This window comes from Coturnix japonica, chromosome 4 (genome assembly GCF_054131305.1).
Source record: "Coturnix japonica strain WE chromosome 4, WE-NBRP24, whole genome shotgun sequence".
Taxonomy (NCBI): Eukaryota; Metazoa; Chordata; class Aves; order Galliformes; family Phasianidae; genus Coturnix; species Coturnix japonica.
In genome coordinates, this window is record NC_140666.1 from 10,869,794 (window position 1) to 10,881,885 (window position 12,092).

At 54.1% G+C, this 12,092-nt stretch overlaps 1 protein-coding gene across 14 annotated transcripts in view; it reads right to left on the minus strand.

Annotated features, from left to right (window-relative positions):
* Positions 1-12,092, minus strand: part of DLG3 (discs large MAGUK scaffold protein 3) — a 56,821-nt gene continuing 44,729 nt past the window's right edge. For 7 of the 14 annotated variants that reach the window (XM_015859975.3, XM_015859973.3, XM_015859972.3 and 4 more), the window contains 10 exons: positions 11,140-11,316; positions 10,886-10,961; positions 10,191-10,290; positions 6,994-7,035; positions 6,567-6,617; positions 5,809-5,910; positions 5,556-5,728; positions 4,970-5,079; positions 4,137-4,228; positions 1-2,423 (listed from right to left, as the gene is read on the minus strand). In XM_015859975.3, coding sequence (XP_015715461.2) covers positions 2,317-2,423; positions 4,137-4,228; positions 4,970-5,079; positions 5,556-5,728; positions 5,809-5,910; positions 6,567-6,617; positions 6,994-7,035; positions 10,191-10,290; positions 10,886-10,961; positions 11,140-11,316 — 1,030 coding nt within the window. In that variant the 3' untranslated portion in view covers positions 1-2,316. Of the gene's footprint in view, positions 2,424-4,136; positions 4,229-4,969; positions 5,080-5,555; positions 5,729-5,808; positions 5,911-6,566; positions 6,618-6,993; positions 7,036-7,812; positions 7,859-10,190; positions 10,291-10,885; positions 10,962-11,139; positions 11,317-12,092 lie in introns of all 14 variants that reach the window. The other 7 variants (XM_015859971.3, XM_085546033.1, XM_015859977.3 and 4 more) reach the window with 3 other exon arrangements.

Here is a 12,092-nt window from a genome sequence, read left to right on the forward strand (position 1 = left end):
TTCTTTGCAACTCTCTGTTTATTAAAAATATATGTCTCCTTGGAAGAAACACCAGTAACCAGCGAGCGCTGCGATCGATCCGATACTGTCAGCTATGCCATGGAGTACATCAGCTTTTTCTCCATGGGGCTTGAGGAGAGACAGGCTATTAGAAAAACAGCTGAGACAAGAACTGTGTGACAAGCACTGTGTGTCACGCGCTGTGCTGCTCTGCAGACCCACAGCAGACCCGGCACGACAGCATCCAAAATTCACTCCTTTAGGGCAGGTCCTGTTGGCTGCAGAATCCTCCCACCCCTCCACCATACCCACAGCAGTGTCTGTTTGCAGCACTGCTTTCTGGCCCAGCAGGCTGCTCGGTCCCTGCAGGATCTCTGTGGTGCAGGATGAGTGCAGTGTCTCAGCAGAGCACCTGTGCAGCAGCTCATGTTCATGCAGCACACTGTGCCCTGTGCCCCCACAGCCATTACCTCCGGGATGGGCACTGGCACTGCTGCACTTGCTCACCCCCATAAAGAAAGGGGAGGGAAGATGGCCCAGACTTACCTGCTGGTGCCTGCCTCTGTGTGTGAGAACACTGTGGTCTGTAAGAAGGCTCTCCAACCTTGGCTGTCAGCACCTGAAAATGCAGTCTGAAGCCAGAGCTGGCCCTCAGTTTCACACAGCCCCGTTCCCACGATGGAGTTCTGCTCCAGTGCCAAAGCTTCCTCCTGAAGGGATGTTCCTCTGCACAAGGCCAGCTCCCAGCACTAACAGCTGCCTCATTTGGGAAGCCACAAGATGCTGCAGTGCATGACTCCATCCCCCAAAAACACAAGCAAGAGGCACCCAAAGCAGTTCCCAAAGGTAAAACAGAGAAGGCATAGAGCCCAGTGTCAGAGAGAGTGCAGAACATGGAGGTGAGCGCTCACTTCCTCACCGCTTGAGGATGGAGCTCCGACCCACAGCCACCACCATGTGTGCAGGGAGTGGAGCAGCAAGTGTGACACCAGGGAAGGAAGGGAGAAAAAGGAAGGCTTTCAGCTGCTGCCCCATTCCTACCCATCTGGAAGCCTGTGAGTGACCACCCAGAGCACAGCTGGGGCTCTCTGTGGCAGCAGCCAACACCAGAAGGGATCATTCACCTTTGAGCACGGGTCCAGGGCCAGCCTGACATCCCAGGTTTTGCACAGCAACACAGGACAGCAAGTACATCGTTTCATGAAGCTGGTAGAGTATTTCCTAACTAAACACCTTGGATCTGGATTCTATTTACAATACAAGCCAGCTTAAAAAATAAGTTAAAAAAACTGGATTTTATACCCGTTCAGTTCATTATTAACAAGAGGAAAAAAAATAATAATGGAATAATGAAAAAACAAACAAACAAACAAAAAAGCCAACACTGCAACACAATGTGGATTTGGTTTAACATCAGCTTAAAAAAATAGAACCAAAAGGAAACCTCTCATGCAAACACATATGGTGGCGTGTAAAACAATGTGCAATTTAATATGTAGCATCATCCATTCTCTCCCTCCGCAGCCTCCTGCTCAGTCTGTGGCTCTTGGGTCAGCCCAGAGCTCCGGGCCCTTCTGGGGGGGATGAGGAGGGGGGAGAGGGGTAGGGGGGAAGCTCTGTGCTGCTCCCCAACCTGGGGCTGCTGGCAGGGCAGCAGGAGATGCTCGTGGTACCGCCGGGATCACTTCTGCCCCAGTGGACTCCCTGTGCCCAGAGGGTGGGACAAAGAAACTGAAAAGTCCTTGCAATAACACAGTACCTTTGAAGAGGTCCCCTCGGGTTTCCTAGTCCACGCGGATATATATATATATATATATAATATATATATAATATCTTTCTCTATATTATATATAAATTACATATACAGATAAATAAAATGCCTTCTGCTGCCGTTCTGTCGCGCTGCTCAGAGCTGCAAGGCAGTCACACCTGGGAAAAATGCCCCGGAGCTCCAACGCTGCTCGTGTTCTCAGAGTCCGCTGTTTCACTTGTTTCATACATCAGTCCTCAGCCGCCTCCTCCCTTCTGGATTCTTGGTTTAGTTAATAATAATAATAATAGTAATAAAAAACGACTCTTGAATGGGTTCTCATCTGTCTCTAATGGAGCAGTGGGAAGGTCCATGCAGGGATGGTGGGAACAGTCACGTGATGAATGAGAGCAGTTCATCCCAACAAAAGAAACAGGACTAGAAAACTCAATTCTGCGACGATCTAAAAAAGGGGGCAGGAATCGTTTGCACCATCCCCCCCCTTGGGGCAGAGGGCACAGGTGGGGTGGGACATCAGAGATGGTCCCCCGAGGTGGGGGACAGCTTCAGAGCTTCTCTGGAGACGGGACCCAGATGTAGTGCCCGGATTGGTCCTCGATGATCTGTTTGATTTTGCTGTAAATCTCTTCGAGAGAATCTCCTTGTACGATGGCTGAAAGAGAAGAGAACAAGCAACACTTTGAGCAAAGCCACGACCACAGAAAAGCCTTCTCTGCAGCAAAGGGGCCGGCAACACATAGCTGACAGTGAATGCGGAGCTCGTGTTGGAGGAGCTGGAACAGACACGTGGTGACACAGAGGGTTAACGCAGTGTGTCCGAGGGGATTAGCGAGCCCTGCGCTGATCCCACGCCGGCGGAGCTGCTGGCGCGTGTGAAGTGCCAACCAGGCTCTGCACAACGGTGCTAATCAGCTTTGTGAGCCGTGTCCCAGCGCTGCTGAGCTCCGGGCAGTGGGCCCAGGGCAGGGTGTGAACTTCCAGCTCTGCTCCGTGGTCACCGCCTTCCCCCTCCCCACCACTCTGCTGCAATGCATGGAGCACTGCAAGGATTAGCCAAGTGGATACCCCGACCTGCTGGATTCGCCTATGCAGATCTGCTCCCCTGCTGTGCACTCCTAGTTGTTACTTCTATGCTTCATGACAGCACTGCCATGCTGGAAAAAGCAAACACCTGTCTGCTGCTCCTGCAGCAGTGCTTTTCCAGCGCCTTGCTGCTTAGCACGGACACAACACAAAAGGCTTCCGTGTGTCTCTTACATCAGGAGATGGACCACAGTTCTCTGGTCCCTCAGCCTGTATCCAAGCCAGCACCATGCTCCAGTGCCTCACTGTAAGCTCCTGGCACAGCATTTCCTACAGCATCCACCTCAGTGCCCATTTCAGACTCCTTTCAAGGGGGCTGGGTTTCAGCCAAGAGCATTCCTTCCCCAGGTCAGCCTCAAGCCTGCTGGCCACGTGAGGCTGCAACGATGGCGTGCTGAGGTTTGGCAGGACTGCAGAGCACATTTCCTTTGTGTTTGCTCTCCCTGGAGGAGCAGCCTGCAGCTCTGGAAGCGCTGCCCAAGGCAGAGTTCTGGGGAAGGCTCTCACGCTGTTTGTACTGATCCCTCTTCTCAGCTGTGATCTGTATTTGGAAAATGCTCTGCCTGGGATATTTTTTTATAGTAGCTGTTAGGTGAGTAATGCAGTATTTAGCAGGATTACCATTCCTCAGCTTTGGAGGACACAATCACCACAAAGGGGGCAAAGATGGAAGACGAGTTGCTCTGCCTCTTTGCCTGCCCATGATTTTCCAGCATTAATCACACCACAAACGTTAGTTCCCTAACGCACAAGGATGCCTCTGTCATGAGCCCATCCCTGCGAGCACAAATTGCTGGGCAGCCCTCGACTGCTCTTCAACACAGACTCCGGAAGCCAGCCAAGCTTCCAGTCCTTTTTGGAAGGCATTTCGTAATAACTCAGGGCAGCCTCCATCATTTGGGTCCCTCATCCTTATCTTTCCTCTTTAAACATGACTCTATTCTCACTCTCGGAGAATATCTATGAATCTATCTTGTGCTTCCCCCTACCTGTTGTGTCTTTTATTTTTATTGCTATTATTGAAGTCAGCGATAGGCTTTCACAACCTTGGAAAATCCTGCCTGACAACTTCTGCCTTTCTTCTAGACCTGGTTTACGCTTATCCAGTGATCTCTGAACAGGCCCTTTGTACGGCTGTGCTGGCAGAGCGCCGTCTCCTTTTGTTTTGATGGAGCTGGATGTTTTCTCATGGCCCTACAAAGTAAGGCAGTGCTGGTAGAGGTCACAGCTGCCGAATGCAGAAAGATAATCCATCAGACACAAATGTACTCGGGATGCTCACCTGTAAAATACTCTCCGAATTCTTGCTCGAGTTTCATGGCTTTGTCAAAGACCTTGTTGGCCTGCTCGTATGTCTGTCTCCGGTTCATCTCCCTGCCACACGCGAGAAACAGAAACTTAGCAATGAACAAAAAGCAAAAAATAGCCCATGTCACCATCCTTCTGTTACATCATAACATGGAAAAGTCTGGGCAGCCCTGTGAGTTTGCAGGACCACTATAGAAATCCCCCTGCTTTCCCACATCCTGTCACCACTCTCCTTGCCTGGGCTGCCTCATGTTCATACAAAGCTAAAATGAGCAGTTCTAGGGCTGCTGGCCTGAGAAAGGGTTTTTCCAGTCTCCCTGGTGCCAGCAGCGTCTCTTCTGACCTCAAAGTCCAGCTTGAACTACAGAACGTCCCCCCGGATAATACTGTTGATGCTTGGAAGACGTGCACTCGGGTCCTCCCCAAGGCCACGAGCAGCAGGACGGGCTGCAGCAAACACCTCCAGCCATTCCAGCACTGTGGGCTCTCAGCAGCTTTTGTGGCTGCCTCAGGGCCCAGCAAGGCAGGGCCCATCAGACACATTTGGGAGCATTACTCTACTGCCACAGAAAATCCTCTTCGGTTCAAATGGAGGTTTTAAACCAGAACAATCCACGGAGATGGGATGCACCCACAGCATTAGACCCACTGTGAGACCAGAAACACAGCAATGGGCCCAGCTCCAGTGAACAGTCAATGTTCAGCATCACCAGCAACATCTGCTGCTTTCTAAAGCACAGAAGCAGCAGAAGTACAAAGCCCCAGCTTGCCAGCACCACCCACCCCAGAACACGTCACTGCACTTACATGAGAGCTTCGATGGATTTTGGTTTGATGAAAATGGCAATGGGATAAAGTTGTGCTTGTTGCAACCTCTTGATAGCATTGCCAGATACATCCAGGATGCAGTGTTTCCCCTGGAAAGGAGACGACTGGGATCAGACCTACCCACACAGTCTGCTCTGGGCAGAGAGCAGCTTGCTCACAGGGACATGCTTACAAAAGACAGGAGCCACAGAGGTGAAACTCTGCTCCTGAGACACCAGGCAACTCCCAGAGCTCTTACATTCCTGTCTGCTTATGGCAGGATCACAACAACGGGAAGGGACTCTGTTTTTCCCATGACACTTATAAAGTCATTCCCAAACCATCAGTGCTCCCCTACGCATGAAACACTACTGCTCCACCAAGAGCAGCCATGGACCCCTGAAGGCAGAGCTGGTGCCCCAGTGCAGCTGTTTGAGTGGAGCTGAGCTAAACGAGACAAAGCACCGAGGTGGAGCAAAGCAGCCACGTGGGCTGTGTAGGGATGTGGTCTGTACCCTTCATTATGGGCACGGGGAGAGGAAGGACACTGCAAGCACATCCCTGAGGGTGTGACACTGACACTCACCCTCTCTGCGACCGCCCGCACTGACTGAATGCTGGTCCCGTAGAGATTGTCGTTGAACTGCCCGGCCTCTATGAACTTGTTGTCCTGAATATCCTTCTCCATCTGTTCTCGGGAGACGACAAAGTGGTAATCCTGTCCATCCACCTCATTGTCACGCCGAGGCCTGGTGGTATCTGGAGGAGAAAAGGCATCAGGAGCAGAGCCGGTGCGACCCACCTGAACCCACATGGCTCTGCCCTCTGCGGGGACTCACGTGGCACGCAGGAACCAAACTTGTGTGGAAATTCAGAGATGAGGTCGTCATTAATTCGGTCCTTTGTGGGCCCCAGGATGATCACAGGCCTGGCGTAGTGAACTGCAAACAAAAGCCACAGCTCAGACCAACCCTGGAAGCTCTGTGGAAGTTCATCTCCAGGTTGCATTCAATATCATCCACATGCAACCCAGGTGATGTGTACAGGCAGCTGGAATGCAGCATCTCCATCCCCTCTGGCAGTGTGCAGCTGGGCCAGGTGCAGGATCTGCTCCAGGGAAGGTGCCACAGTCTCATAGGTCAAAGATCAGCAAAGCTGCTCTGCTGCTCGAGGCACAGAGCTGACAGCCAGGACATGTGGACATGCAGGCTGTGGGCCCTAAGAGACTGATCCAGATGCTGGCAAGGACGGACTGCTAAGGGGGTACTGCTCAGAACAGAACCCCTGGATATCCCACGTTGGAAGGGACTCACAGGGCTCACCAATCCAGCTCCTGCCTCCACACTCCAAACCCAAACCTTGTGACTGAAAGCATTACCTGAACACCCCCTGAACTCCAGCACTCAGGGCTGTTACACCGTCCTGGGCAGCCTGTTCCAGTCCTACTGCCTTCTGGTGCAAAACCTTTTCCAAACCCATCCTCAGCAGGGGCCAAACCCAGCTCTGCTGAGCTGAAGATCAACCCAGCTAGTCATGCACAGCACAGCTGTGACTGGGGGAGGGGGTTTGATGCCCACAACCCAGCACAAGGACTTACTTTCTTGCCGTATCACTGGCTCGTATGACAGGATAGTGTCCTCTTGTCCTTCTGAAACAGAGCCAAGGAGAGATGGGTGAGCGTTGGCAGCAGCCTCCCAGCCCCAACCACCCCTTGCACTGAGGACAGGCTCTCACACCCAGCCATATCAGCCTCCTCCTCCTCTACTGCAGGCCTGGATATGAGTGGGCACAGCTGTGGGTGCACCGCAGGCTTTTAGAGGAGCACTGGGGGTAACGGGAGCACTGGCTGCAGCCAGACCCAAGTTGTCTTGCACCCCATAACCCATGATGGCAGCTGGCCCAGCATCTTGGTACCACCAGCAGGAAGGAACAGCCTCCGAATAGAAACAACACTGGGACAGGACGTGATGGGAGTGCACACACACACACACAGAGGTGAGACAGCAGGAGAGACGCACACTTACTGGAACTGCTCTCGCTGTCACTGGTGTTTGATGTCACGCCCTCTGCAAAGCAACCAGAGAGACCATCTTCAGAGCCAGCGCTTGCCAAGGGCACGCAAGCTGGCACCCAGTGCTGGCAACTGAGAGCAGGGCAGCCAGGTGGCACCACCAGAAAGGCACCCTGGCACCCATGGGGAGGGCTGGGAGTGGGGTGCTGGGGCAGAACTCTTGCCCTTTGTCACGCTCAGGGGGAATAGGGGATGTGTGGGGGAACCTCTTCTGCTTGGCTATGCTGAGATGGGGGAGGTGCTGGGAGCGGGGCTGCGGGCAGGGCTGGCAGGGTGCAGCATGCACACGGAGGGCAGGGGTGGGGAGCTGCCTGCAGGGACGGGCTGGGACTCACAGAGACGAGACAGTGACAGGATGGGACAGAGTTCGGGGCTTTGCTTTGCTTTGGCTGATCCCAGTGCTGTGACCTCCCCACAGAGGCTGGCCGCTGCCTGCCTTACTCAGAACAGCTCTGCAGGTTTTGGGGTGTGCAGCCAAGCAGCTCTGGGCACGTGGGCAATCATACACCATTGAAGGAAGGTGGCACGACACCTTCACCTGCTCCCGAGGGTGCCGTGGGCAGGCCCTTGTGTGCGCTTAGGGTACAGCCAAATCCCCCAAGCAAACTGCCCATCCCCTCCCCAGTGTAGCACCTTCAGAGCCCTCTGCTGGGAGAGGCAATCAAACCCATGGGGTTCCTCATGCCCCACACCCAGAGAAGCACAGCCACCAGGCACCCCCAACGTGTGTTGGCAATGGAAAGTGAACGATGCGTGTTGCAATTCCACTTACTCAGGTTCTTTGCTCCATAATAATCGTCACTTAACCCAGGGAAGTCCTGATTTCACAGACAGCGAGAAGGGGGAGAAGGGAGAGAAAAGAGCGCAGGAGAGGGGAGGTCAGAGAGGAGGGGAGAAGAAGACAGAGCCAGATGAGCATTAGTGACAGGAGTGCAGAACTGCCCAGAGCTGTAACTGCAAGTGATGTTAAGAAACGTTTCCCGGCGGTGACACCGATATCTCACCAAGAGCTGCTGACCCCCAGCAGACCCTCACAGCACTCTGGCTGCGCCTGGAGGCCACTTGTGGGTCCCCCTGAAGCTCTGCCACAGCCCCAAAGCGTTTCTCCATACAGCCTCAATTGGTCTTTCGCAGTGTGCAACTCTGCTCTCCCCTAAGCCCCTCTGGAGGGGAAAAGAGCACTGCCACACCTCTAACAGCATGGCCAGGGGATGCTTCTCCCCACCTGTGTGCATGAGCTGCCCACATCCCCCTGCTGCAAGCAGGGCACCAGGATGGGCAGTGCAGCAGAGCATGGCAAGGGAGCTGCCTGCAGGCTGCTCTGATGCTGCTGGCGAAGAGCACAGCCTGCCCTGTGCCTGTGCCATATGTCCCATACTGCAGGGCAGGCCAAGAGCAGTGCCTCAGTGACCTTCAGCTGCAGGCACTGAGCTGATCTGTGCTCCATTAGCACCCTTATGCCGTCCCATTCCCTGCTGCTACACCACCTCCAACACAGGTCACATCCTCACTGCTTCCCACAGCTACCAGCTATGGCCGTGCCCTGCACACAGAGCAGGGCGCCCACACCCTACAACAAAACAAGGGTAGCCAGGACAGGAAAAGCTTCCAATGGCCAAGTTCTGTTCCATCAGAGGCTTTCCAGCATGCCCAGCCACACGCCCTGCAGGAACCTGGACACACAGACTTCACACACCATCACAGCCATCATGCTGACTGCTGTCTCCATGCAGCCTGGCTGAATGAAGTGGGCACTGCCCCATGGCAGCCTGGTTCCAGCTGCCCCCTGCCAAACCCAGGAGGGTGCTGGAGGGGAGCACTCAATGTGCTGGCATCTGGGCAGGGACACAGCTCCGCCTTGCCCACTTGCTCTCCTCTTTCCAAAAACACAACACCTGCAGCCTTCTCTGTGAACACTCAGTGGAGGAGTGGATGCAATTTAGCACCTGGAAAGAGGAGAGGCTGAGCACAGCTGCTCACCTAACCCAGCAAGGGCAGGCTGTTCCATCCTTGCACAGGGAAAACACTTTCAAGAAGTGAGTTTGCTCCAGAGGAGTTGTGCAGCTGCCCCTCAGTTTTCCCTGGGTGCCTACTGCAGGCACCAGCATTCCTGATGTCAGGATTTGAAGCGAGGAGCTGAACACTCAGCACAGCTCTCAAACCTGGAGGTGTCTCAAGGTTACACCTCTACCCCTTTCTCTCATCCTTTTCTACACACAGGATGTGTCTGTGCACAGCCCTGCCTGCCAAGGAGAGGGGAGCTGCAGCACAACCAGCCCTCACTGGGAGCCCTGGGTGAGAGCTGGGTATTCCCCACAGTCTGCAGCCAAGAAGCCAGGATGTGTCTCAGCTGCTGAGTGTGGGCAGTGCTTCTGCCAGCGAGAGCACACCTCCCTCACAGCCACAGGGTTTCACTTACAGGAAAGGCTTGGAGACTGTCAGGAATAGGTAGCAGAGAGTCACTTCTATGGGAGACAGTGAGCACAGCCAAGATGTCCCCCTCAGCCTGAGGACAAGGGCCAAGCTCCTGCACTGCTCAGCCACCTCTTGCTCTGGGAGGGGGAGCAGCCCTTGGCAGGCACAGGGAGGGAGCAGAGCTCACAGCACATGGGAGAGAGCAGGAAGAGGCAGAGCAGGAGTGTAGGCAAGTATAAAGTTATGAAAGGATGAAGACACCAAACACGAGAAAGAGAGCCAGCCCGTGCAGAGACACAGCCAGAGGCAGCTGGGCTTGCAGCAGCTGAGTGAGCCTGCCTGTGCAGGGCGTTCATGCCTGGGTCTTCAGCAGGTGCACAGGGACAAGAAATGCAGCCGGGAGGTCCCTCACTCGGTTGGCATCCACCCCGAGTGCTACAGGAGCTACCGCTCTGATTTCAGGCTCAGGCTGCTCCCTAGCTGCAGGTAGGGCTGATGGGCACAGAACCTGAACGAGCCCTGGGCCACATCCATGCCTGACGGTGGCTGGGAGGGCTCCAGTGCAGTAGGGCACGTGCATGGCCTCAGCCTGCCTGGCAGGAGCAGCACAGTTTGGCCAACACAGGCAGGCACTGTGCTTGCTGGCTATGGGAACGTGGCACATCTCCCCTCCTCAAGGCAGGAGGTGGGGGTTGGGGGGTTGCACATTGCCCTCTCTGGCCAGCTGCTACTTACGTTCCTGTCCGCCGCTCTCCTGGGCCAGGTTCTCTTTGCTCTTGTAAAATGGAAACTTTCGAGAGAGGCGGAAACTCTTTTTACGTTTCGTTTTGATCGACTGTGAAGAAGATGGAGATGGAGGGGAGGACAGAAAAAACAATGGCGTTTAACGCATGCAAGGAAAATTAAAATGGAGAGACGATGAGGAGCTGTGGAAGGGCGGTTACCCTGGAATGAAATCATGGGGATTACATGAAAACTGTAATGCAGGAAAAAAATAATTGAATGCGGAGAAAAATGTGTTTTTAGGGATGTTGGGAAGCTGATGAGCCTCTGCAGGAGGAGCACGGCTGTTCTCACTGCCTCATCCATTCACTCCATGCAAGGGAAGCTCTGCCAGCATCAGGCACCTGCAGTCAGCTCCCAGCCACCAGTGTGCTCTGCCGGGGCTGTGCTGGGACATGCTCTGCTCCCTTGCCACCATAAAGACACCCCGCTACCAAACCACTGTCTGTCATCAGCACCTTCACAGCTGCCTCAGCCCCTCTGCTCCCACCCTGCACACAGCTGAGGGGAGCCGTGCCTCAGACAGTCCGTTGCACTGCTCCTTGCTCTGGGACAGCTCTGGCTGCTCTCAATGGGAGCACTGAGCTGCCCAGACTCACCCTGCCCCACTACAGCACACTGGCTCATTATGCCTGCTTAGCACTCACCCGGTTGGACTCTATCATGCCAGTCCTGGCGTGGAACTTCACCGTTTTCAATCGTGCTCTCTCTTTCTTCTCCACCCTGATTGGAAGTTAAAAGGGAGAGAGATACTGCTAGTCCCTGGGATGCCCATAATGCTGCACGTATTCCTCATGCTGATACCACCAGATCTGCCACACGGTGCAGATCCAGAAGCTGGGTCCCGAGGCTCACAGGACCAAAGCACCATGCGAGCCAGCTCCTGCTGATGGCCACTCACCTCTTCTTGCTGGGGATGACTCCGATCTGCTCGCTCTCACCGTGAGGTGTCACAAGCCTGGCTTGCCACCACTCATCATCGGAGGCATTGATGACATGCAGGATGTCCCCATAGGAGAAGCTGAGCCCCTGGCTGGGTAAGCAGCTGTCCCGGGTCCGGTCATAGTCAAACAGAGCTCTGCAAAGGAGCACAGAGAGGAGTGAAGCCCTCCCCTGCCAAGGAAGCAGCAGCACTGCAGACCTCATAAGGCCGCGGATGAAGTGCTCACCATGAACCCCCCACAGAAACGACAGCCCTGGACCAGCAAACTAGCTCTTGACATGAACTGCAAGAAGCACACAAACCACACAGATGCTCAAGAAGGCTGTGGTCAGAAAGCAGCCAAACAAGAATATATAACAGGTTCAGCAGCCTCAAAAAATATAACAGGTCGTAAATGGTACCCCGCTGCCAATCAGGAAAGCAGCACAAGAGGGAAAACCCAGCTGATCTGTTCAGAGGGCGAGACCCAGCACCCCTCATGAGCAAAGCTGCAGGCCAACAGAATGCCCTGCAGCAGGGAATGGAGAGCTTGCCCTGTGCCATGAGCAACAAGGGTGTGAGATGGCCAGGAGCTGACTGTGCCCTGCTGCTGGAGGAAGTCATGCCCATGGGCTGCAGGGCACACACAGCCTTCACTCTTATTTACGTGCAGAGGCATTTGATTCCAGAGCTCTGTGAGTTATGAGTGCAACTCAATGCTTACCTGATTCTACAACTATTCCAGATTTTTAAATGCTTCCCCTAAGAACAGTTTATTTAGTTATAGTACAAGAGCTTCATCTCCAATATTAAATTACCCAGCTGCAGAAAAGATGATTATTTTTTAAACTAAGGAAGAGAAGCACTAATGCTCTTCCTGTGCAAGCGACTGGAGCCTTATCGCCCGCCTCCACTGCAGCCCTTTGCCACAG